Genomic DNA, 25895 nt, shown 5'->3' on the forward strand with positions numbered 1-25895 from the left:
CAGACATGTGGCGGTTGCAGCAACACAGTTTGCCAAATTGATGCTCAGTGATGCGGATTATCATATGAATCGATATTGCCCTCACTGAGCTTCTCCAAAGATTTGAACATGTTTCACTGGGGTGCTACTCCGCACTGTACCGCCACTAACAAATATAAAAAAAAATGTCATTTGTCGCTTAGAGATTTTTGTGACTAACAATTCAGCCAAATAGAACACACCCCATGAGGCCCGCGGATGTTTTGTGGTGACGTTATAATCCATAAAGAATGCGACGACATCTCAACAATAACACATGTTTATTTGACAAAAAAAACCTAGAGGTTTTTAATGGGACACAATCATGTTTACAATTATATTCAAACATGACAAAGATCAGACAATGTTTCTGACATTATGCAAATGAATAAAGAACATTGATGAGAAATATCAGAGACGGTTCATATGTAACGACATTCACAGGCACATCCGTCTACACCAGCGGCGTGCTGCACGTACATCTAACGTGCCAACCAATTGTCAAAAACAAGGCACCAAATAACTTAAGTTGAATATATGTTAACTTCATATATAAAGGTTTCTGCGTGTGATATTAAGCACATACTATGAAGTCATAGCACCTTTTCAAGTTGAGATTTTACATTTCTGTTTACTGCTGATAGTTGGCTGCCCATGTATTACAGATGATGGAGCAATAATGAGACACGCTGTGTTTGCTGTATATGTATGTCCTATGAATGTAGCTGTGTGCAATGTCAGACAAATACATAATACAGTACGATAATCACATTCACATAAGTCTCTGCGTATAGACATATTCCCTGAATCATGAAATAATTGCAAGTTTGCTTTTACATGAGCCTTCTAGTGCCTTAAATACTGAATAGGAAGCCCGAAGGGATCGCTGATCACCTCGGTGAGTCATCAATGCACATATCCATTGGCCATATGGTACTGTTGTGGTTCTACAATAACACTGGTGTACCCAGCCTGGGGCACAACCGGGTACGGTCTCTGAGCACTTTGATACATACTGGCCTGAGTGTAATTATCATAGCTACATGCAGCCGCCTTCAAACAGTGAGTGTAGTCCGGAGCGGTTATAGAGGACTTATCCTGCAATAACCTCATATTCAATAGTTTATCCCCGGAAGGGGAATCAGTTGTACCAGAACTGTTCAACAGATTTGATTGAGTGCTCTCCGTCCCGGAAGTAGAACGTTTAGATTGCATTGCCCCGGTACCGGAAGTGTGAGACTTGTAGGACGTATTATTATAAGTATCACTCGAGTTTGCATTTGTACGCACCTCACTAGAGGAGTATGGTTGATTTGATGATCTGCGAATGATAACTGATTGCTGCACAGACTCTCTTTGAGGGGGCGATAATGTTTGTAATGGACCGTTAGACTGATCCTGGGGTTTATATGACTCTTCTTTCACAATTTGATTGGTGGTATCCATCAAGGAGTCAAACTTGGAGTTGTTAGGTCGATCTGTGCGGTGAGACTGTGAACTCGAATGGCGTTTTTCATATTCTTCACTCCCAACATCAACTTCTGATGCTGATGATTCAGACCTATTGCTGTACGGAGCTGTGTAATGAGCGGCTGACTGGTTAAAGGTAGCGTCTCTTGAACTACTTCTAGAGCCGTGTCCAGGAGAACGGTAATCAAACTGCTGAGACTGGGGTTGAGTCGTTTGTTGTCCAGTGCTTTGTGAGCTATCTCGGCTTGACTCGTTTTGCGTTAACCGAGACATTGTCTGCATGGATGATGGGGTGGACGAAAGATAACCTGGGTAGTTAGCAGGGTCTCTAGCAGGATAGTATCTTTCCTCATAACCCCGATATGGGTTGCGCTCGTCTATGTACCGTTGATGAGTCTGATACGGGTAAACACAAGCCGCATCTCTGTACACGGTCATGCTTGGGTGTGCATATGGAGCTGTGTAAAGTGCACTGTAGCGGTCCACACCTTCATGTGGGTGCTGATACATCACTCCAGGGTAGTTCTGCACTGGGACGGAAGCATCTGGTGCGAAATCAAACGCTCTTTCTTGGTAGTCAGAAGAGAAATCTTGCGCCTCGGTAACTTGAGGATATGGAGATCGGCGAGACTTGCGCGAGGGACGCACTTTGCTGCGTGATCGATCGGCAATGGCGGAATACGGAGACACCTCTTTTGTGGACAAAGTTTGTTCCAACTGTATTTGCCAATCTTTGGCAACAACGTCGCTGAAATAGAAAGGGAGATGATCAATATTGTTCATCTTCGGTTGATATTGAGTATTGGGAAACGTCCTCGGCACTCATTACGATGAGTTTGTCATTTAATGCTGGATTTGATGGGAATACCCTGTCTAAACTTCATTGTAATTCTAAGCACTGCTACGCAAATCTCGCGTATGACTTCGGATATAAACGGATCAACAAGAGCCATTAATGATAACGTCGATTTTCATTCGGTGATGTAATTCATGTCAGTCCAATCTTAATTCCCATCACGCGTTACAGTCTGTGGTAAACTTCAAACAGGCATTCTTTCACAAGCAAACCATGCGATTTTAAGTCTGAGATCCCCCGTTTTATTTTGTCTTTGAATAAGTTTGGGGTGTGTCAAAAAGGCCCACTTTCTTACTTTCTCTGTGGTAGTTTTAGGATAGATTTTGCACGGAAATTTTTTCTAATATTCCAGATGGGAAACAGTATGATATATATATATCCGCTACAAGTTAGAGAGTTGCAACATAGCGCCTACCTGAGGACGTAGTTGACGCTCACTATACAGTGTGGTCGGGAGGAGCGGCTGTTGTGCACAATAGTGGCGTAACTCTGCATCCATACCCAGCCGCCATCCTTGGCCAGAAACCTGTAGTACTTGGTAGTGACTTGACCTTTCAGTAACACTGCAATAGGAAACCAGAAATATGAAAAGTAATATAATATTTAAAACTGATAAGTATATGTCTACTAGCTATTTACACATATATGAGACGACGGATGACGTAGTGTTTAGTTACCCATGTATTTTGTTTCAAACAAAACTGTTTGTGATCAATGAAGATTATACATTTAGCAACATGGGAGATCCTGGTTAATGGACACCATCACCTACCACTGTGCTTTATAAAGGAGACACAATTGAAAGCAGCCCTAATGATTTGTAGCTAGATATATAGATATATGACATACTAACATGTTTTGAATTCAAAAATTATTCGAACAAACAGACACAAGTGCTTGATATAATTCGGCCTATACGTATAGGAAAGGCCCAATCAGTCAAACAAGTATGTAAACTTGTAGAGACTGAGATAATAAAGCCATTACAAACGCTTGACCCTGTTACATTTGTCTTAAGTTATTATGTAACTAATTTGGTTTAAGCTGTACTGCACAAAGACACTGTCACAGAAAACAGATGTCTAAAGGACCTGATAGTCAAGTTTATTCATCCAGAGATGCGGCATGAAAAGCCAGTGAGATATATTCGTCTTTAGGTTACCTCAATTACATACACTAACATCAACATGATTAAACAGAGTGGCTGACACACTAAACTACCAGACAATATATATCAATTGATATTAATTCGAATTGGGGATATAAGGCGTCATTAGCGGCTGTGGCCTAGTTTCAGGGTCTCATTGTGAAGCAAATTTGCATAGTAGATCATAATTTATTTCTGACAACATTGATTATTATCTGACTCAAATCAGAGTATCGCTGGAGTATCAATAGAGTATCGCTTTTTCTGATATTTGACACGAATGCCGACGTCGTATGTATTAGTTTTGCGATGACGAACAATCCACGGCTACTATTTCCCTTTTTAGTACCTTGAACAAAACTGAACGTTTAATAAGCCATGGGCAGATACACAAAGTCCCATCACATTTCATTCAGCAGTTGTGCCAGTTAGAATTACAGACATCGAAGATCGACTAAATTACACCCATATCTTAAGCTCACATACCATTTTAGCCCAAACACTAAGATAATTATATTCTTATTTTTTCTATGTGTGCTTATTGTCTTTTTTCTTCATATGCTACGATTTATAATAGTAATGACCCTATGCTAGTAAATAAACCTATGACCAGGGCGATATGTATCATAAACTGTACACTGGATGGTTTTGTCATCGCAGCGTTTAATACGGAAGCGCCTAACTTATGATATTGTGTGTGGTTAATATATGACCAAAAAGCCGCAGTGGTCGATCTGAGATTCGGTTCAGATAAACTTAATAAACACATACAATAAAAAACTATTTGTCTATACTATATAGTAGCTGTTCATATAACCTGGTTTGTGGTGTGTAAACATGTAAGTAATTACTTATCAATAAATGTACGGCAAAGGCTTGTTCATTCCCACCTGACACACATATAGTCTGAAGCAACACAAGAATATCAATTCCGCTTCAACTCATGCTTTCCATGAAAGCTTTAGAATAGCCTAGGAGACTTCCAAATGTTGATACTTATTTGCCAGCAACAGAGACAAGCACAACAGCTGGTCTGGTCCCCTGTAAGGCCATTCGGACCCAGGTGTACGGTGCTTCACGGGACACTTGACCTTTAATTGTAGTTTTACGTGCTCGGTTCTGTATAACTGGAAAGCTCGCACTTCGGACACTGCTATTCCATTATTATTACGCCAGTTACCTAGGCATTTACATTGAGAGTATTCTTGATTAATACCGTACTCCTCATGTCAGAATTATTATTCATGACACGAAGGATTTTCGCGATTGCTCTCCATACTTTTCTTCCCTAGCTATGGCCACAAGTTATGGTATGGGCATGGGTGTCCCGCCTACGCTACTTATGGTGAGACTTATTTCTCAGCCTGATGTTCCCGTGTTCACTGTTTCCACCTGCAACAAGTTGCATAGTCTTCTCCAGTAGTTGTAATCATGCCACCACCCGCTACATTCTGTCAGCCTAATATTCTTCCAGATTGATCAGAGCTCATAGTTTGTAAGTACGGTGCCTTTTACTTATACTTACTTTTGGGGCGGTCGGGTAGCCTAGTGGTTAAAGCGTTCGCTCGTCACGCCGAAGACCCGGGTTCGATTCCCGACATGGGTACAATGTGTGAAGCCCATTTCTGGTGTTCCCCGCCGTGATATTGCTGGAATATTGCTAAAAGCGGCGTAAAACAATACTCACTCACTCACTATACTTACTTTTACAATATATAGCATTGATATACCAAGGAACGTATTTGGAGAGTAGCGTGTAACTGGCCAGCTTCAAGAATAGTTGATGAAAGTGGTTTCTGTAAACAATGTATGCCCTCTTCGTCAGGTACTTACGGGTGTGGTGAGCATATCTCATATGTAGAATGTCACATGCGTGTATGTAGTGATACAGGGTCTTTTCTATGAGGTCTTGAGGTTCATATCCAGTTAGGGCAGCTACTCTGAAATAGCATATGACAATGTGTAGTTCTGTCCAAAAATTGGAATAAAGCATATCGCACATCGACAGATGTTCCCAGATAAAACAAATCAACTATTTAAGTATATCAAATAGTTTTAAAGACCCTTTAGAAAAAAGTAAGACGTTTCACAAACGATTTCCTTCAGATGCACAACGTAAAATTCACCATCACACCAACTTATGCAAATGAAAAACTGTGATAGGGGTTTCAACTTACCTGGCATCCAGGAAGATGAGTTTGAGGTCAAGACTGGCCCTGAACATAAACATGTTGTTGAACATTTTGATTTCAGTGACAGCGCTCGGTGGCAGAGAATGTCCGACGGCCACAAGTCCCACGTTCTGGTAACAACCATCATATGGCGCAATGTCCATCGTGTACTGTTTGATCTTCAAGTAGCCGCTACAGTGTATCACCTGCAACACGTCAGTTAGGTTTCAAGAGACATCACCTCTTCACTACAGGGGGAAATGGTATTAGGTGATAGATATGTAGCACTCAGATAACTGCTTCATCCATCTCAATTACTATAACGACTAAATGCCTCACCACATAGCATCACGCAGACATTGCTATGGTGACGTATTAAAATATCCAGAAATAGAGCTTTGTTTGTTTTGTAACGCCGCACTCAGCAATATTCCAGCAATAGAACTATTGAATGAGCCTGGTGAACCACTGTTAAGTTATACATGAAGAGTATTCTCTTAAAGCGATACTATGTATCTACAATTGAGTGAGTGAATGAGTTTCATTTTACGCCGCTTTTAGCAATATTCCAGCAATATCACGGCCGGGGACACCAGAAATGGGCTTCACACATTGTAGTCATGCCGAGAATCGAACCCGGGTTTTCGGCGTTCCTACAATTGTGAAGGTCGCCCCAGACATATGCACTGCTAGTCTACTGATGTACTCCCATACTAAACATATCGTAATATATCTTACCCAGGCATACTATCTGTAAATATATTCTACTTACATATTAGCATACATAACATATGTGGACAATGCTGACTAGAAATACAGAAATTTGAAACATTATAGATCACAAGTGTTTGTTTTATGACTCTCTTCATACCGAGAACGTCCTCGGCGCAGTAAGGCGTCTACAGTTTGTTCCACGTCTCCAACCTTAATTTGTGTGTTTGTTGCAACTCATTTCAGTGACTTGGAATTAACAGTACTGAGTTAGTATTTGCATAGATGTCAGAGACGCCTAGATATAATATGGCAGTATGTTTCATGGTGTCATACCTTATAGCCGCCTGATGTGAGACCAGCGTTTCTCTTTGCAAGGACACATTTCATCCTCAGAAAAAATGACCTCTCCACTTCAATATCTGCAACAGAGAGCATGTGTCACTTTGATTGACAGCACTTAATAAAGCGATGAGCCAAGGCGGACAATAGAGAAAGTGGTATGAAGTCCTGAGTAATAAGGTGAAGATAGCAACGTTGGTCGCGGAGAGTCCTTGGGTAGGTTACCGTGTTCAATCGGCAGGTTGGCTCCTGAAAGTTTATCGGCCGATCGTGCCCCACATTGAAGCACATGTAATACATGTGGTATCTCCAAAGTGACTTTGTTCGAAATGTGCCACCATTAACACAGCAGTGAATCGGTACTCGGTATGATGAGATGGTAATGTAAATATTAACCTTCCAGCTGAGAAATATTATTAAGGCTCCAAGCTGAAAGGCTGTGGAGCACTATTGTAATCGTTCGATTTATTATAATTATTATTAATTATTATTATTATTATTATTTATTATTCCGTCGATTTTTGTACCAGACCTAGCAAAATAACCACTGGCTCGATTTTGTTCAAGTTTTGCGTGTGTATGTAGACTGTTGGTTACTAGTGACCGCAAAAACTCCAAGACCGTAGGCCGAAAGGCCAAGGGCATATAACTGAAAAACAAGTATTTTCTGACGATATATTTTGCCCTGCTTTGCATGTATCTGCTGCTTCAGTTCCTTGATACTTTTTGTTCTTTAAACTTTGGTCATTGATCACGTGGTTAGTGTGCCATATGCACCTCATGTTTTGCTCTTTGTCTCTGGTCATTGGTCACGTGGTTTGGCAGCCATATTGGATTCAAGGTTTTCACAGGGTTTTTTAGGTACATGTCTTCAAACGCAAACTCCTCCGAGCCCACCGCATGAAATGCTTCCAAACGTTCTGGAAATTCTCTCGATACATTACACATCAAATCTTAATATCCGATTTTGCATATCTTTTTTAGTTACGGCCGTTTTGATTTTTATTTTGATCGTTTTTTTCAATGATTTTTTTCTTTACAGATCATATCTTGTAAGGTTCTCCACAGAAACTATTGATAGTTTACATGAAGTTAGTGTGCCATATGTACCTCATTTTTTGCTCTTTGACTTTGGTCATTGGTCACGTGGTTCGGCAGCTATTTTGGATTCAAGGTTTTCACGGTGTGTTTTGGGTACGTGTCTTCAAACGCAATCTCTCCCGAGCCCACTGCATGAAATGCTTCCAAACTTTCTGGAAAGTCTCTCCATACATAACACATCAAACCTTAATATCCGATTTAGGATATCTTGATTGGTTACGGATTTGGTACAAGGAAACCCTTTGAGGATTCGAACATGGACGTTTGTCCGCAGTGTTACTTGGAGCCCGCCATTGCTGCTTGCATCTTTAATTATCATCATCATCATCATCATCATCATCATCATCATCATCATCATCATCATCATCAACATTATTATTATTATTATTATTATTTACAGATTAAAATAAAAATACAGCAAAGAGGGTTTGGGTAATCCTGGCACAGTCAGGCTTGTTAGGCTCATCATCAGCTCAGGGCCCTTGCCCCCTCTACAAGCAGCCCAGACAGCGAATGGGACTTCTCCCAGGAAGTGCTGCCTAGTCAACCCACCCAGAACTATTCGGAGAATGTGAAGACTCCCCAACACTGCAGCCTTCCGCATTACCCATATTATCAGAAGGGCTGTATTCCTTGTAGCAAACCCGGGTACTCTCCCAATGTCAGTCAACAGATTGGGAGGTACCAAAACCTAAGGCACCGAGAACAATGGGGAGTCGGACAACTTGGCACTTGGGATGCAAGCGTATTATTATTATTTACAGATTAAAATAAAAATACAGCAAAGAGGGTTTGGGTAATCCTGGCACAGTCAGGCTTGTTAGGCTCATCATCAGCTCAGGGCCCTTGCCCCCTCTACACGCAGTCCAGACAGCGAATGGGACTTCTCCCAGGGCTGTATGCCTTGTAGCAAACCCGGGTACTCTCCCAATGTCAGTCAACAGGTACCAAAACCTAAGGCACCGAGAACAATGGGGAGTCGGACAACTTGGCACTTGGGATGCAAGCGTATTATTATTATTATTTACAGATTAAAATACAAACTGCAGCAAAGAGGGTTTTGTGTGATCCTGGCACAGTCAGGTTGGTTAGCCCATCATCAGCTCAGGGCCCTTGCCCCCTCTACACGCAGCCCAGTCAGCGAATGGGACTTCTCCCAGGAAGCCTGCCTTGTCAAACCCACCCAGAACTTTTCGGAGAATGTGAAGACTCCCCAACACTGCAGCCTTCTGCATTGCCCAGATTGTCAGAAGGGCTGTATTCCTGGTAGCAAACACGGGTACTCTCCCGATGTCAGCCAACAGATTGGGAAGTACCAAACCTAAGGCACCGAGAACAATGGGGAGTCGGACAACTTGGCACTTGGGATGCAAGCGTAACATTTCGAAAGCGAGGTCTGCGTATTTGCCATGTTTTTCCTCAATCTTGTCAATCACCTTACTGTCAAAAGGGACAGAAAAATCAATAATATAAATGATTTGTTTGGATTTACCAAAAAGGACAAGATCAGGTTTGTTGGCATGGATATGTCTGAGGCTGTATACGGGCCTATTCCAAAGGATTTTGTATTTATCATTTTCCATGACGCCCTCTACATATTCCGGGTCGTACCATGGATGGACCTCTGTGTCATAACCACAAGCATGGCGACAACGGTAATAAAATGATCGAGCCACCCCATCATGTCGCTTAAGATACTGTGTCTGTGCCAAAGCTGGGCATCCACTCACAATGTGTTTGACAGTCTCATTAAATTCATTACATAATCTACATTTTGTGTGTTTTTTTCATTTTATTGCCAATAACAAATCTAATTCCATTTATGTTGCTGGACTTCACATCAATGTTTGGACATAGTGGTTTCTCAGAAGAAAATTCTTAACTTTTTTTCATACATCTTAAAATTTAATTAAAACACACACAACACACAACACACACACACACACACACACACACACACACACACACACACACACACACACACACACACACACACACACACACACACACACTAAATATCACAATCATAGTTAGACTATTATACCCACATGTAATTCCGGTCCTGGTGTGCTCCAAATATAGATCTCTCTTGTTGTATTATGAATAATTGTTGTTGTCCTTATGTTGTATGGAAAGTAATTATCTGAAGCACAGTTGTCATTATTTACCATAAATGCTGGTCTTGTTATATCTTGGGTAATGGGTGTGAATAGTCTACACCTCAAAACAATATTTAGCTTCTACATGTGGTCTCATGGGTCCTATACATTAAGCCAAGTATGTTGTAGTGAGACCAGCCATTACAAAGCCTTCCGCCGACTTTGACATTATATCTGAATATTTTAAGTACATGTACTTTCAACATGCATCTGTAATCATCTGCAAGACACACACTCACGCTCCATGATTTCATTTAAGTTTTTTGTGATGACAAAAAACATTGTGTAACAACAGTATATTTAATCGACAAATGACACTTGTAGAAATATTCCTGGGATGAACTGGAAGAAAATACAACAGGATAGTTTGCTACTTAACATTTACAACAACTCCCTATGTTGACAAAACCTACGTACATGTACATACACTCTTGGTGTCCGGTCGTGCTGTATATGTGCAGCATTGGAATTAGGAAATGTTTTGTTATGAGTACAATAATATAATAACTACTGAAACTTCTTTTCAAGCAACGTGAACAGGACTTTCCGTTTTATATCGAATGCATATTGCTTGTTTGAATATACAAAGTCCGCATACAAGTCGACGCCGAGAACAATAAAAGGTATACCAATGCTGATGTCTAGCAATGTCCATCTGCCCGGGCTTCGTAGTAGCTTTATATATATATATATATATATATATATATATATATATGATATCATTTAAAAACCACTAACAAAACATGTACCGAGTTTTGTAATAGACGATGTAGACTTTCTTACCCACCTTCCCGATGCCGTACCTAAAGATGCGACTCTAGCCACCTTTGATGTGAAGAGTTTTTATACTAACATACCCCATGACCTGGGATTGGAAGTAGTTCAATTTTGGCTAAGAAAACATCCCGAGGCTATTGACACTGAATTTTCGGAAAGCTTCATCATGGAATCTTTGAAATTAGTCGCAGAAAATAATACCTTCTGTTTCAACGGAAAATTCTATCATCAAAGAAAGGGAACGGCCATGGGAACGAAAGTCGCTCCAACATACGCTACACTTGTGATGGGTTACATAGAGGATATTCGTAACAGGAAGGTACAAGATTCCATGTCAGAATCCATCGCCAAACATGTGCGCGAAACTTGGAAGCGATTCTTAGACGATTGTTTTTAGTTTGGCTCTCAACTCGTGAAAATTTACTATGGAGTTTGGCGAGAGCGAAATTCCATTTCTGGACGTCCTTGTAGTTAAGGAAGATACTAAACTTTGTTGTTGTTTGTTGTTAAAAAGTTCAAGACTCTCTTGAAACCTAATGAAAATCTGTGGGCGATCAAATAATTCCGTTTGTATCTACCTTCAATCCTAAAAACTGTGATATCATGCCAGTCATAAGGGACAACCTCCCAATTCTACAGCAAAGTGATAAAATAAACAAGGGCTGAATAAATTAAAAATTATAATAAGTATCAGGCAACCCCAAAATCACAAGCAAATTCTTTGTCCATCCAAATATTCTTGTACAGAAAGTGTATCATGTGGTATATGATATGAGATGTTCGGGATGCGGCGAAAACTAATTCGGTGAATGGAATTAAAAGATAGAGTCACTGTACACAAACAGCAGATTAGAGACCCTGATGTTCGAGTGTCAACAAACACATTGATGATTGCATAAACGGGAAACTTAGTATTTTTCCGTTTTATAAATTGTGTACCAGTAACAAGCAGCAGAGACCGGAAAAAGAACCAATGTTTATCCAATTAATGACACCCAAATTGAACTCTAGAATGTATTGATACATTTGTCATTTCAATCGTAAATGTTACACTGCTACTTTACAAATACTGTATATTTTAATTCAAATGTAACCCTACATTTGTTAAATTACTTGGTGTCGTCGCTGGATTGTGTAAATACATTATGACGTCACAGTTCAAATTTATGACGTCATCATAAGTATGCCGTCATTCATATGTCATTGTCAGTTAAACTGAAGAGCTGTCATGAGACAGTGAAAGTACTATGTCTGAAACTGATATGTAGAAGATGTTGGACTAACGTGGACTCTATTATTTGTGTGTGTGTGTGTGTGTGTGTGTGTGTGTGTGTGTGTGTGTGTGTGTGTGTGTGTGTGTGTGTGTGTGTGTGTGTGTGTGTGTGTGTGCACTATGAGTTCATATATATATATATATATATATATATATATTTATCATCCAAAACTGGCTCCCACAGGAGATATCGCTTGGATCAGATTAAGCGATATCTACACTGTAGATATCGCTGCAATGAAATTACATCACAATGCTTTGAAGACCATCAAATCAAATGACATCACTAATGGCTCTGCTACTGAAGCTGTTTGCAGTACTTATTACACTGAAGACATTGCTAATTACTGTCTACAAATTAAAAATGTTGGAAGAATGATATTGGATGATAAATAAAATCTCGCCCTCGTGTCTTTTGATATCAAATATATCAACACAAAGTGGCAAAAAATCTCGGCAAGCCTCCTGAGTTCCTAAATATATACATATGTGTGTGCACTATGAGTTCCTGAATATATACATATGTGTGTGCACTATGAGTTCCTGTAAATATACATATGTGTGTGCACTATGAGTTCCTGTAAATATACATATGTGTGTGCACTATGAGTTCCTGTAAATATACATATGTGTGTGCACTATGAGTTCCTGTAAATATACATATGTGTATGCACTATGAGTTCCTGTAAATATACATATGTGTGTGCACTATGAGTTCCTGTAAATATACATATGTGTGTGCACTATGAGTTCCTGTAAATATACATATGTGTGTGCACTATGAGTTCCTGTAAATATACATATGTGTGTGCACTATGAGTTCCTGTAAATATACATATGTGTATGCACTATGAGTTCCTGTAAATATACATATGTGTGTGCACTATGAGTTCCTGTAAATATACATATGTGTGTGCACTATGAGTTCCTGTAAATATACATATGTGTGTGCACTATGAGTTCCTGTAAATATACATATGTGTATGCACTATGAGTTCCTGTAAATATACATATGCGTGTGCACTATGAGTTCCTGTAAATATACATATGTGTATGCACTATGAGTTCCTGTAAATATACATATGTGTGCGCACTATGAGTTCCTGTAAATATACATATGTGTGTGCACTATGAGTTCCTGTAAATATACATATGTGTGCGCACTATGAGTTCCTGTAAATATACATATGTGTGCGCACTATGAGTTCCTGTAAATATACATATGTGTATGCACTATGAGTTCCTGTAAATATGATGCACAGATACTTTGCACAATAGTGACAACATATGACAAACAATGTTACACAAGAAGTATAAAGGGGTTTTCGGTTATCTCGGTCGGTACAAAATCGACATCAAAAGTTGGTCCATGTACTCTATAGAGGTTAACGCTGTGACGAATATTGATTGAAGACCTATTTCAAAACGATGTGTCGTGGCCACTGACGTGTTTTGAGAATATCGAGTCAGTTTGGTCATTAACCTTGGTGTTATAGCATTACATAACAATGAATAATTCTCGAATTCCTAATTCAATGTGTTTTGATTATGACTAAAAATGAAGCAATGCAAAACTCAATTTTAGTTTGAAAAGCGGACCTTACTCGACCATGTCTAATGTCTGTTACTTTGACATAATGTGATTTGATGCTTTGCAACTCATATCCACGTCCATTGTTGCGGCATATACATACCTTGCAGAATATGCGTGTGGTATGGGTGATGGACGGTAAGGAGGGCAGTCATCTCATCATGGTCCGCTGGGTGAATGTATTCATATATACTGTTGCCCGTCAGTTCTACCTAGACAGAAAAAAACACAACCAGTATAATTATCATTACCATGCATACAATAAGATGGGGATTTCTTTGGCCAACATAAAACTGACTTGAAAATAGTACATACAGTCAGATTGTAAGTTCGCCGTACAAATAAAAGACATACCAAAATCACGTTTTTCGTCGGGTCACAATAAAGGCATCACATGTATAGCGTTGTTCATGGATGAGACCAACACTGAATGTGTAACCACATTGAACTTGACCGTTGAGAACCAATTGTCCTATGACCACGGCTGGCTCTTCTTTTACAAGACGCTCACTGCAATATCTACTGATAGTTAGGTGTATTTCAAATAGTCTAAAAATTAAGAAAATAGTTTCTTGGTGGACGTTTTTAATATCCCTTGTATTAATTGCTGAAGGAAGTTCATCTTCATTTTTCGTAAATATTTAAGTCGTCTTTCTCTGCTCACCCTACCTGGGAGAGTCCGAGGTGCACCGATGCCGTCTCCGAAATGTACATGATCTTCCCGTCTGGCGCCACCACAAATATAAAGCCATCCAATGTCTGATAACAACAATGAGAATAAGAATAAGAAGAACAACTTGCACTACATGGCGTTCATGTGACTTAACTTAACATACATTTTACCTTAACCATGGTTGTGGGGTAGAGTTACCTATTAATTATATAGTTAGATAGGACAACATGCGTCATGTAAGAGTTGCCAAAAGAAGGGACCAGGTAGTCTCGATGTATGACATAACTGTGTGCCATCACACGTAACAGCGGATCGTTTGCTCTTGCACTGTCACTGGTTTGCCTGACACTGGCTCGAGTATTTAACAGGAAGCAGTGATATCGCAGAAATATCGCTTGGTATCGAGTAAAACAACATTCAGTTAGTCACTGAAATATAGGTTCACTATGTGTTTCGTATTTATTCATATACGATTTATGTATGACTGTTTCTGTGTGTGTGAGAGAAGTTGGAGTGCGTCATGCTCCGCCCAGTGCTGACTGAAGACACTAGGACTACAGCTGAGCGCGGCGCGGGGAGATCGATGGCAGGATCCCGGCAGTGTGGAACAACAAATACTGAGCTGGGCTCTCATGAATACATAATTTGAAATGTCGGTAATTTGCCATTGTACAAGTGAGAAGTATGCCGAGTCACGCGCGCGAGAGGTTTGGGAGCAGACGATAAAACCGGGTGACGTATTGAGAGGCGATCTTGTTGTAGCTCAACCAGGGGTCATTACAAAAGTCGGAATTCCTCATCCGACAGTGATTAATGTTATCAGAGAGAAAGAGGAAAACAAACAGACTCTCCCGCGAATTTTCCTACATTTGAAACGTCTAGGGCCGAATTACCGTAAATGTTGATGCGCTAGGCAAAATAATCCTTCACTTTGACAGACAGTCCTGCTATCGTCTGTTCAGTTATCAACTATATGGGTCCCTACAATTCTTTATCTTAATGTACACATATAAAGGATATTCTACAAATCCGCTCTCCCGCCCGTGTAATTTTGCCGGAGGCAAAGAGAAAAAAGTGGGCATGTTTAACAGCGACATCCATGGCGTGTCTGTGCATAAAATTACTGGTTTAACGTTGCTGTTTATAGTTAATCGGAATTTTAAAGTTGTCATCTCTCTCTATGCTATGGCTTTTCCGAGCACGACAGTTCATCAAATTCATTTTAAAAGTTATTAGCGGTAACGGGGTTGGATACAAAAACGGCAAGTACCAGGCGACAGATATGATTTAAATTGAATAAAATAAGTGTTGTACCACTGTCAATATTTGTTGAGGGAAATTTAGCCATTCGTAGAGCTTCAAAAGAGGTTTAAACCAATTTCACAAATAGCTCAGACAGTATTGTAAATTGAATCAAAATGATGCTTTGAATTGCTTACGCTGGAAGACGTAGAACATTTTTCTGACAAAACACAACGAATACACTGAACATCAGATGTGTCAAACAGAACGTCAAACAGTTTATTTATATATGTATTTAATGTACAAGTAACTGTATCTCCTTACGTGTTCTAGGTATTGACTGCCAGTTACATCAATCTGAACGGCACCCTTCCACCATGTATATAATGTGAGCGGGCATGTAGTGACAGTGAAGACAGGGGGGTATAGTGACAGATAAGAAAGGGAATGTATTTACAGTGAAGACATGGGATGTAGTGACAGATAAGACAGGGGATGTAGTGACAGTGAAGAAAGGGGGATGTAGTGACAGTGAAGACAGGGGTGTATAGTGACAGATAAGAGAGGGAATGTATTTACAGTGAAGACATGGGATATAGTGACAGATAAGACAGGGGATGTAGTGACAGTGAAGAAAGGGGATGCAGTGACAGTGAAGACAGGGGGATGTAGTGACAGTGAAGACAGGGGGATGTAGTGACAATGAAGACAGGGAATGTAGTGACAGTGAAGACATGGGATATAGTGACAGATAAGACAGGGGATGTAGTGACAGTGAAGACAGGGGATGTAGTGACAGATAAGACAGGGGATGTAGTGACAGTGAAGACAGGGGATGTAGTGACAGTGAAGAAAGGGGGATGTAGTGACAGTGAAGACGGGGGGATGTAGTGACAGTTAAGACAGGGGGATGTAGTGAAAGTGAAGACAGGGGGATGTAGTGAAAGTGAAGACAGGGGGATGTAGTGACAGTGAAGACAGGGGTATGTAGTGACAGTGAAGACAGGGGGATGTAGTGACAATGAAGACAGGGGGATGTAGTGACAGTGAAGACAGGGGGATGTAGTGACAGTGAAGACAGGGGGATGTAGTGACAATGAAGACAGGGGGATGTAGTGACAGTGAAGACAGGGGGATGTAGTGACAGTGAAGACAAGGGATGTAGTGACAGTGAAGACAGGGGGATGTAGTGACAATGAAGACAGGGGGATGTAGTGACAGTGAAGAAAGGGGATGTAGTGACAGTTAAGACAGGGGGTATAGTGACAATGAAGACAGGGGGATGTAGTGACAGTGAAGAAAGGGGATGTAGTGACAATGAAGACAGGGGGTATAGTGACAATGAAGACAGGGGGATGCAGTGACAGTGAAGACAGGGCATGTAGTGACAATGAAGACAGGGGATATAGTGACAGATAAGAAAGGGGATGTAGTGACAGTGAAGACATGGGGGTATAGTGACAGATAAGACAGGGGATGTAGTGACAGTGAAGAGAGGGGGGTATAGTGACAGATAAGAAAGGGGATGTAGTGACAAGTGAAGACATGGGATAAAGTGTCAGATAAGAAAGGGCATGTAGTGACAGTGAAGACAGGGGGGTATAGTGACAGATAAGACAGGGGATGTAGTGACAGTGAAGACATGGGATATAGTGACAGATAAGACAGGGGATGTAGTGACAGATAAGACAGGGGATGTAGTGACAGTGAAGACAGGGGATGTAGTGACAGTGAAGACAGGGGATGTAGTGACAGTTAAGACGGGTATGTAATATATGTGTACACATCCGGACAACGTGTATTACGTGGAGTATGTGGGTATGGAATATATGTGTATACATCAGGACAACGTGTATTACGTGGAGTATGTGGGTATAGAATATATGTAGACACATCAGGACAACGTGTATTACGTGGAGTTTGTGGGTATGGAATATATGTGTACACACCCGGACAACGTGTATAACGTGGAGTCTGTGGGTATGGAATATATGTGTACAGATCCGGACAACGTGTATTACGTGGAGTCTGTGGGAATATATGTGTATACATCAGGACAACGCGTATTACGTGGAGTTTGTGGGAATATGTGTGTATACATCAGGACAACGTGTATTACGTGGAGTTTGTGGGAATATGTGTGTATACATCAGGACAACGTGTATTACGTGGAGTCTGTGGGAATATATGTGTATACATCAGGACAACGCGTATTACGTGGAGTTTGTGGGAATATGTGTGTATACATCAGGACAACGTGTATTACGTGGAGTTTGTGGGAATATATGTGTATACATCAGGACAACGTGTATTACGTGGAGTTTGTGGGAATATATGTGTATACATCAGGACAACGTGTATTACGTGGAGTTTGTGGGAATATGTGTGTATACATCAGGACAATGTGTATTACGTGGAGTTTGTGGGAATATATGTGTATACATCAGGACAACGTGTATTACGTGGAGTTTGTGGGAATATATGTGTATACATCAGGACAACGTGTAAAACGTGAAGTATGTGGGTATGGAATATATGTATATATACATCAGGACAACGGGTATTACGTGGAGTATGTGGGTATGCAATATATGTGTATACATCAGGACACCGTGTATTACGTGGAGTCTGTTGGCATATATGTGTATACATCCGAACAACGTGTATTACGTGGAGTATGGGGGTATGGAATATATGTAGACACATCAAGACAACGTGTATTACGTGGAGTATGTGGGTATGGAATACATTGGTTATATACATCATGGCAGCTTGTATTACCTGCAGGAGGTGGGAGCCAAGCTCTTTCTCCAGAGCCGTTCGGTGAGGGGGTGATCGCATGCCCCAAGCATCCCCAAGACCTACAAAACAAACAGTAACAAGCTGTCATGCAGATTTGTCGCATTTTTACATTCATTCTACAATTTCACCAACCATAATCTTCATATCCGCATTGACATGTACAAAATACTCTCATGATTTCCGTATGTAGGGGACAATGGTGTCAATATTTCCATAGTCCGCGGGGCACGACAATAATTCCTTGGCAGATATAACTTGGGAAACTACATGAAGGAATGCAAAAGATGGGTGTTGTTAGTATTTAAATATAGCTTCTTGGGCACATTTATTGCAACAAAATGACAACAAATTGTCTGATTAAAGACATAAGAATAAGCTTTGTGTATTTTCGCTGGAGTGTGAGCAGAGTAACAACCAGACTCCGACGGTCATACAGTTTGGCATCAACTCTATGAAGTTCCTACTCTGATGAACTTCCACACAGTGCACGCCAAGTGCTGGAAGTAGTCTCCAGTGTATACAACGCCGAGTATCACCTTCATGACAATGAAATAACCCCTCTATCTCGCTACAGATTACAACAAACTGTTGACAAATTTGGGTGAAACCGTTGGAACTCAGTTGTGAGTTATGACCGCCATGTTATCCCACAGTTTACACTAGACTGTAGCTTCTTAGATGACAGTTTAGTTAGCAGCTTTCATTCTGATAGCGCTGTTGGATTCAAATGGATATCATTACAATATGTATATACAAACTAACAAAAAGTGCAATAAATCAGTTTTGTCGCTAAGCCGATCACAGCGGAGATGTGGGTAAATCTAGATAACCACCACCGTGAACACACCGGGTCGCCAGAAGCAGGCTATCTCAAACGGATGAATGTCTCACTCCTGCATATGGCTCTACCATGTACTTAAGCGAACACCCCCAACAGTAGTATAACGCTTCTTTAAGTATTTCCATCATACTGCTGCTACCATCCCATACCAAGTTCTGCAGATGTAGTCACACGTGTGTGTGTGTGTGTGTGTGTGTGTGTGTGTGTGTGTGTGTGTGTGTGTGTGTGTGTGTGTGTGTGTGCAGATGTAGTCAGTGTCACTAGATACATGGTGGGTGCAGATGTAGTCAGTGTCATTAGACACACGGTGGGTGCAGATGTAGTCAGTGTCGCTAGATACACGGTGGGTGCGGATGTAGTCAGTGTCACTAGATACACGGTGGGTGCAGATGCAGTCAGTGTCACTAGATACACGGTGGGTGCAGATGTAGTCAGTGTCACTAGACACACGGTGGGTGTAGATGTAGTCAGTGTCATTAGATACACGGTGGGTGCAGATGAAGTCAGTGTCACTAGACACACGGTGGGTGCAGATGTAGTCAGTGTCATCAGATACACGGTGGGTGCAGATGTAGTCAGTGTCACTTGACACACGGTTGGTGCAGATGTAGTCAGTGTCATTAGATACACGGTGGGTGCAGATGTAGTCAGTGTCACTAGACACACGGTGGGTGCAGATGTAGTCAGTGCCATTAGACACACGGTGGGTGCAGATGTAGTCAGTGTCATTAGACACACGGTGGGTACAGATGTAGTCCGTGTCATTAGACAGACGGTGGGTGCAGATGTAGTCAGTGTCACTAGACACACGGTGGGTGCAGATGTAGTCAGTGTCACTAGACACGGTGGGTGCAGATGTAGTCAGTGTCACTAGACACACGGTGGGTGCAGATGTAGTCAGTGTCACTAGACACACGGTGGGTGCAGATGTAGTCAGTGTCACTAGACACACGGTGGGTGCAGATGTAGTCAGTGTCACTAGACACACGGTGGGTGCAGATGTAGTCAGTGTCACTAGACACACGGTGGGTGCAGATGTAGTCAGTGTCACTAGATACACGGTGGGTGCAGATGGCAACCAGAACCCTTCATTTAACAGACTAGGACGACCATGTACTAAACATGAACCTTCCTGTCAAATAATGGCCATTATAGTCTTTCCGCCAGACACAAATGCATACATGCCCAAACATAATAACATCCTCATACCTTTCAGACTGAAATACACGCCCTATTCAATAGACAATATAAAGATGGACCGATTCAATATCTCTGGCATGACCACAGAAACCTCTTTATACAGACTGTCGTATTTACTTTGTGTACAACGTATCCTTAAACGTCTCGACACAAACTAGATCGAGGTTCTAACCTATACGATATCGGTTGAGACGCTGAAAGATGGCGTTATCGACCAAACGAAACCCTGAAATTCACAACACGATTTATCGTTCGGTTGTTGAAGGTTATCGTCTGTCCATCTGGTCTATTGTCTTACAGGAGGGATAGAGGAAGAACTCGGGGTAGCTGCTTAGATTCCATCTCCTCTTGAGGGGGGCCTACAGCCGTGACTGTCGTATCTGTCATCTGTACATTGCTGAAGGGCGGGGGAGGAGATGCTTTCTCTTTGAGAAAAGGGAACAAGTTACAGATAAAGTCCCAGATACCACACGCCAGGAGACTGCAGTCATTGGATATACATATGTATATGAAGATACGTTGTTATTTTAAATGATAAAAGGGGAAACAGGAGATCACTGGAGATCTTATTCAATAAATATGTCGCAGTTCGTCTGTATATTTCTCCGGATTACAGCTACAGAGAGATGTATGTGCCACTCTTTTCATGTATTTACTTTACTTGGTGCAATAAGCCAACTTTTTCACTTGTGTGTCTCTGGGTGATGGGGAAAGTGTGTATAATTCCTCAACCCATGTGTAATATCATCTTTACATCCCCACATTGTATGTAAAGTGTGCATTGTATCCCCACTTTGTGGACCGCCTCCGTGGTCTAGTGGTAGAGCGTCCGCCCGGAGAGCGGGAGGTGCGGGGTTCGATCCCTGGCCGCGTCATACCAAAAGACGTTAAAAGATGGTACTTGTTGTTACCTTGTTTGGCGCTCGGCAGTAAGGGGGAAAACAAGGACTGGTCGGCTCGGAGTCCGTTAACAGTGTCTGAGTAGGGTATTCATGTTAAACTGCGGCATGGTATCTCAATGAGCTAGCACTACAATCGTCATCAGTCCGGACTAGTACACACACACACACACACACACACACACACACACACACACACACACACACACACACACACACACACACACACACACACGACGCTATATGAGTAAAATAATCTTGGACGCGACGTTAAACACCATTTCACCTCACCTCACTGAACACTGTGGGTAATATCTGTGTCATATCTATCTGTATCATATCCCCATTCTTCGTAACCCCACAATGTGTGTAATGTATGTTACATATCTCCACACTGTCTGTAATGTATGTAACATATCTCCACATTATCTGTACTGTATGTAACATATCTTCCCATAATGTGGAATGTAATATATCTCCACATTGTGTTAATGTAACATATCTCCACATTGTGTGTACAGTGTGTAACATATCTCAACATTGTGTGTAATGTAACATATTTCAACATTGTGTGTACTGTAAGTAACATATCTCAACATTGCTTTGTGTGTAATGTATGTATCATATCTCCATATTGTGTATACAGTATGTAACATATCTCCACATTGTGTGTAATGTATGCAACATATCTCCACATTGTGAGTAATGTATATAACACATCTCCACATTGTGTGTACAGTATGTAACATATCTCCACATTGTGTGTAACGTATGTAACAGAACTCCATATTGTGTATAATGTATGAAGCATATATCCACATTGTGTGTAATGTATGTAACATCTCGTCACATTGTGTGTAATGTAACATATCTCCACATTATGTGTAATGATAGTAACATATCTCCACATTGTGAGTAATGTATATAACATGTCTCCACATTGTGTGTAATGTATGTAACATATCTCCACATTGTGTGTAATGTATGCAACATATCTCCACATTGTGAGTAATATATATAACCTATCTCCACATTGTGTGTACAGTATGTAACATATCTCCACTCTGTGTGTAACGTATGTAACAGAACTCCATATTGTGTATAATGTATGAAGCATATCTCCACATTGTGTGTAATGTATGTAACATCTCGTCACATTGTGTGTAATGTAACATATCTCCACATTATGTGTAATGATAGTAACATATCTCCACATTATGTGTAATGTAAAATATCTCCACATTGTGTACTGTATGTGACATATCTCCACGTTGTGTGTAATGTATGTAACATATCTTCACATTGTGTGTAATGTAATACATCTCCACATTGTGTGTAAAGTATGTAACATATTGAGTGTACTGTATATATCCACATTGTTAGTTCTGTAACATATCTCCACATTCTGTGTAATGTAAAATGTATGTAACATATTGAGTGTACTGTATATATCCACATTGTTAGTTCTGTAACATATCTCCACATTCTGTGTAATGTAAAATGTATGTAACATATCTCCACATTGTGTGTAATTTAAAATATTTCCACATTGTGTAATGTATGTAACATATCTCCACATTGTGTGTAAGGTAATATATCTCCACATTGTGTGTAATGTATGTAACATATCTCCACATTGTGTGAAATATTATATATCTCCACATCGTGTGTAAAGTATGTGACATATTGAGTGTACTGTATATATCCACATTGTTAGTTCTGTAACATATCTCCACATTGTGTGTAATGTAACATATCTCCATATTGTGTGTACAGTATGTAACATATCTCCACACTGTGTATACAGTATATAACATATCTCCACATTGTGTATAATATATGCAACATATCTCCACATTGTGTGAAATGTAACATATCTCCACATTGTGTGTAATGTAAGTAACATATCTCCACATTGTGTGTACAGTATGTAACATGTCTCCACATTGTGTGTAAAGTGTGTGACATAATTCCACATTGTGTATAATGTATGCAACATATCTCCACGTTGTGTGTAATGTATGTAACATATCTTCACATTGTGTGTAATGTAATACATCTCCACATTGTGTGTACAGTATGTAACATATCTCCACATTGTGTGTAAAGTGTGTGACATAACTCCACATTGTGTATAATGTATGCAACATATCTCCACATTGTGTGAAATGTAACATATATCCACATTGTGTGTACTGTAAGTAACATATCTCCACATTGTGTGTACTGTATGTAACATATCTCCACATTGTATGTGCTGTATGTAACATATCTCCACATTGTGTGTCATGTGTGTAACATATCTCCACGTTGTGTGTACTGTATGTAACATATCTCCACATTGTATGTGCTGTATGTAACATATCTCCACATTGTGTGTCATGTGTGTAACATATCTCCACGTTGTGTGTACTGTATGTAACATATATCCACATTGTGTGTAATGTAACATATCTCCACACTGTGTGTAATGTATGTAACATATCTCCACCTTCTGTGTAATATATGTAACATATCTCCACCTTGTCTTTAATGCTTGTAACATACACTCTTAAATGCACAGGTAGATTTTTAGTAAATTTACTGTACCTCACAAAATCGATATATGTAATTAAATATCAAAGATACAACAATGAAATTGTGGAGCTCGATAGTCAAATGTTGTCGTTGTACAAAGGCTTTGAAAACTGTTCATTGTCATGTCACCTAAGGCCACAAGGTTGCGCTGAACTAAGTGTCTCGTATGACCGCCCCGTGCATCAATCACGGCTCTGCATCTCCTCGGCACCGACTGGATAAGTGTACGAATTCCGTCCTGCGGAATTCTGCGCCATTCTGCTAGTAACGCGTTGGCCAGTTGCGGGAGCTTCTGTCGCGAGTTCTGACGTTGACGTACACGTCGATCGAGTTGCTCCCAGACGTGTTCGAATGGGTCTCGACGGCCAGGACGTTGATGTTGGCTTTATGAAGGTAGTCTACCGTGATACGAGCTGGGTGCGGTGCGGTGCGGTGCGGTGCGGTGCGGTGCGGTGCGGTGAAACAGCTCCCTCTGGCGGTCAATGATTGGAAGAAGGTGAGGTTGAAGAATCTGATTCATGTAGCGATTTGCTGTCAAATGTCCCTGAACCACAACCAAGTTAGATCTCGTGGTGTAGGATATTTTGGATATTTTGTGTAGTCAGGTTCAATGAACTACACACTACCTGTGCGTTTCTATTTTTGAAGCGTGTATCCCCGTTATGTGTGTAATTGTCGACTAAACCTTACCCACGTCGTTGGGAAATATTTCCTTAATTGCTAAAATGCCCATCTTTTTAATTCACTTCTACTATTTGTCAATAAATATTATCAATACAAAGGTTATATAATCTTTATGAGAATGAGACGGCAATACAGCCTATGACAAGTTCTGTCCTACTGTGAAAGATGCATGCGAGGACTATTACTGCCGACGCCACAATCTGACCTGAAATTTATGCACCCATTGCTATCCTCGCTACGAAGTGATTGTCACATTTTTTTCTACTAAAATCACATCAAAAGAACCTTTCTCTAAGTGACGAAAAGAGAAGGAAGTTTAGGCTTTTACTCCTGAGGGGCCATTCTTTCAATCGATACAAATCCTGGGATAAAAGAAGTCAAAGCAGGCGATATCCCTGTCGGAAGATTAATCAGCCCCATATTACCCCATACCTAGGGCTGTGTAATTTACAAATGGCCTCGGGGCGATTTGTCACTATTAATGGACGGCTTCAACTCGTGCAACCGTTTATAAATTTCCCCCGTATCGTTTGGTTTGACGGAACATTTCACACTTGCCTAACCACCCTAAAAGAAAGGAGGATCGGTTAATCGCGCTCCCAAAGCGCTAATGAGGAGCGTAAGAAAGGCCGTCCAAACTATTAACGCAACTGTCGAGGAAATGACCCTGTTACTCTTGCGGACTAGGCTTAATGTCATCACAAAAAAGCATATGGAATAATGAAATAAAAAATAAAGAGTACTTTCCATAATGTTCGTGTAATTCTTACCACTGTATGCGTATACATAGATCCACGTTGTCGTTCGTTATCTTTAACCATGTCTGTAGCTGATGCCGTCACCTACAATGTCCTAAAATACTAGTAATCACTTCCCAGTGCGCCTGTCATGCACTTTCCTCCACTGTCCGGCGACAGTCTAACTTGACCTCAAATGTATGTCACGGTTAAACTAAGCCTGCTATAGTCAGCAATGACTGGATCTTATAGTCAATGCTTGGTTCTCCTTTCAGTTGCAGAATGTCAAAAACGGTCTTTGTGTGATAAAAACTTCCATACACGGTGGCGTTGTGTCTCAGTATTCAGATCACTACTCAAGCACAGTTATATATTGAACACATTGCCTTCACTGCCTCTGTAAACATTAGTACTTCCCACAGTGCTTATCACTGCTTGAACATAGTTTTATATTAGCCACATAGACTTTCACTTTCTAGCTATAAATCAGTACTTCCCACAGTGCTTATCACTGCTTGAACATAGTTTTATATTAGCCACATAGACTTTCACTTTCTAGCTATAAATTAGTACTTCCCACAGTGCTTATCACTGCTTGAACATAGTTTTATATTAGCCACATAG

At 40.6% G+C, this 25895-nt stretch overlaps 1 protein-coding gene across 3 annotated transcripts in view; it reads right to left on the reverse strand.

Moving 5' to 3' along the window:
* Positions 1-337: 337 nt before the first annotated feature.
* Positions 338-25895, reverse strand: part of LOC139474317 (single-minded homolog 2-like) — an 80394-nt gene continuing 54836 nt past the window's right edge. For all 3 annotated transcript variants that reach the window (XM_071257282.1, XM_071257281.1, XM_071257283.1), the window contains exons 4-11: positions 18313-18392; positions 14286-14375; positions 13720-13828; positions 6710-6795; positions 5669-5868; positions 5325-5431; positions 2760-2907; positions 338-2236 (exon numbers count right to left, since the gene is read on the reverse strand). In XM_071257282.1, the coding sequence (XP_071113383.1) occupies positions 925-2236; positions 2760-2907; positions 5325-5431; positions 5669-5868; positions 6710-6795; positions 13720-13828; positions 14286-14375; positions 18313-18392 (2132 nt within the window). In that variant the 3' untranslated portion in view covers positions 338-924. The remainder of the gene's footprint in view (positions 2237-2759; positions 2908-5324; positions 5432-5668; positions 5869-6709; positions 6796-13719; positions 13829-14285; positions 14376-18312; positions 18393-25895) is intronic.

Source organism: Haliotis cracherodii, unplaced genomic scaffold (assembly GCF_022045235.1).
Source record: "Haliotis cracherodii isolate W230 unplaced genomic scaffold, xgHalCrac1.p SCAF_3, whole genome shotgun sequence".
NCBI classification, from domain to species: Eukaryota; Metazoa; Mollusca; class Gastropoda; order Lepetellida; family Haliotidae; genus Haliotis; species Haliotis cracherodii.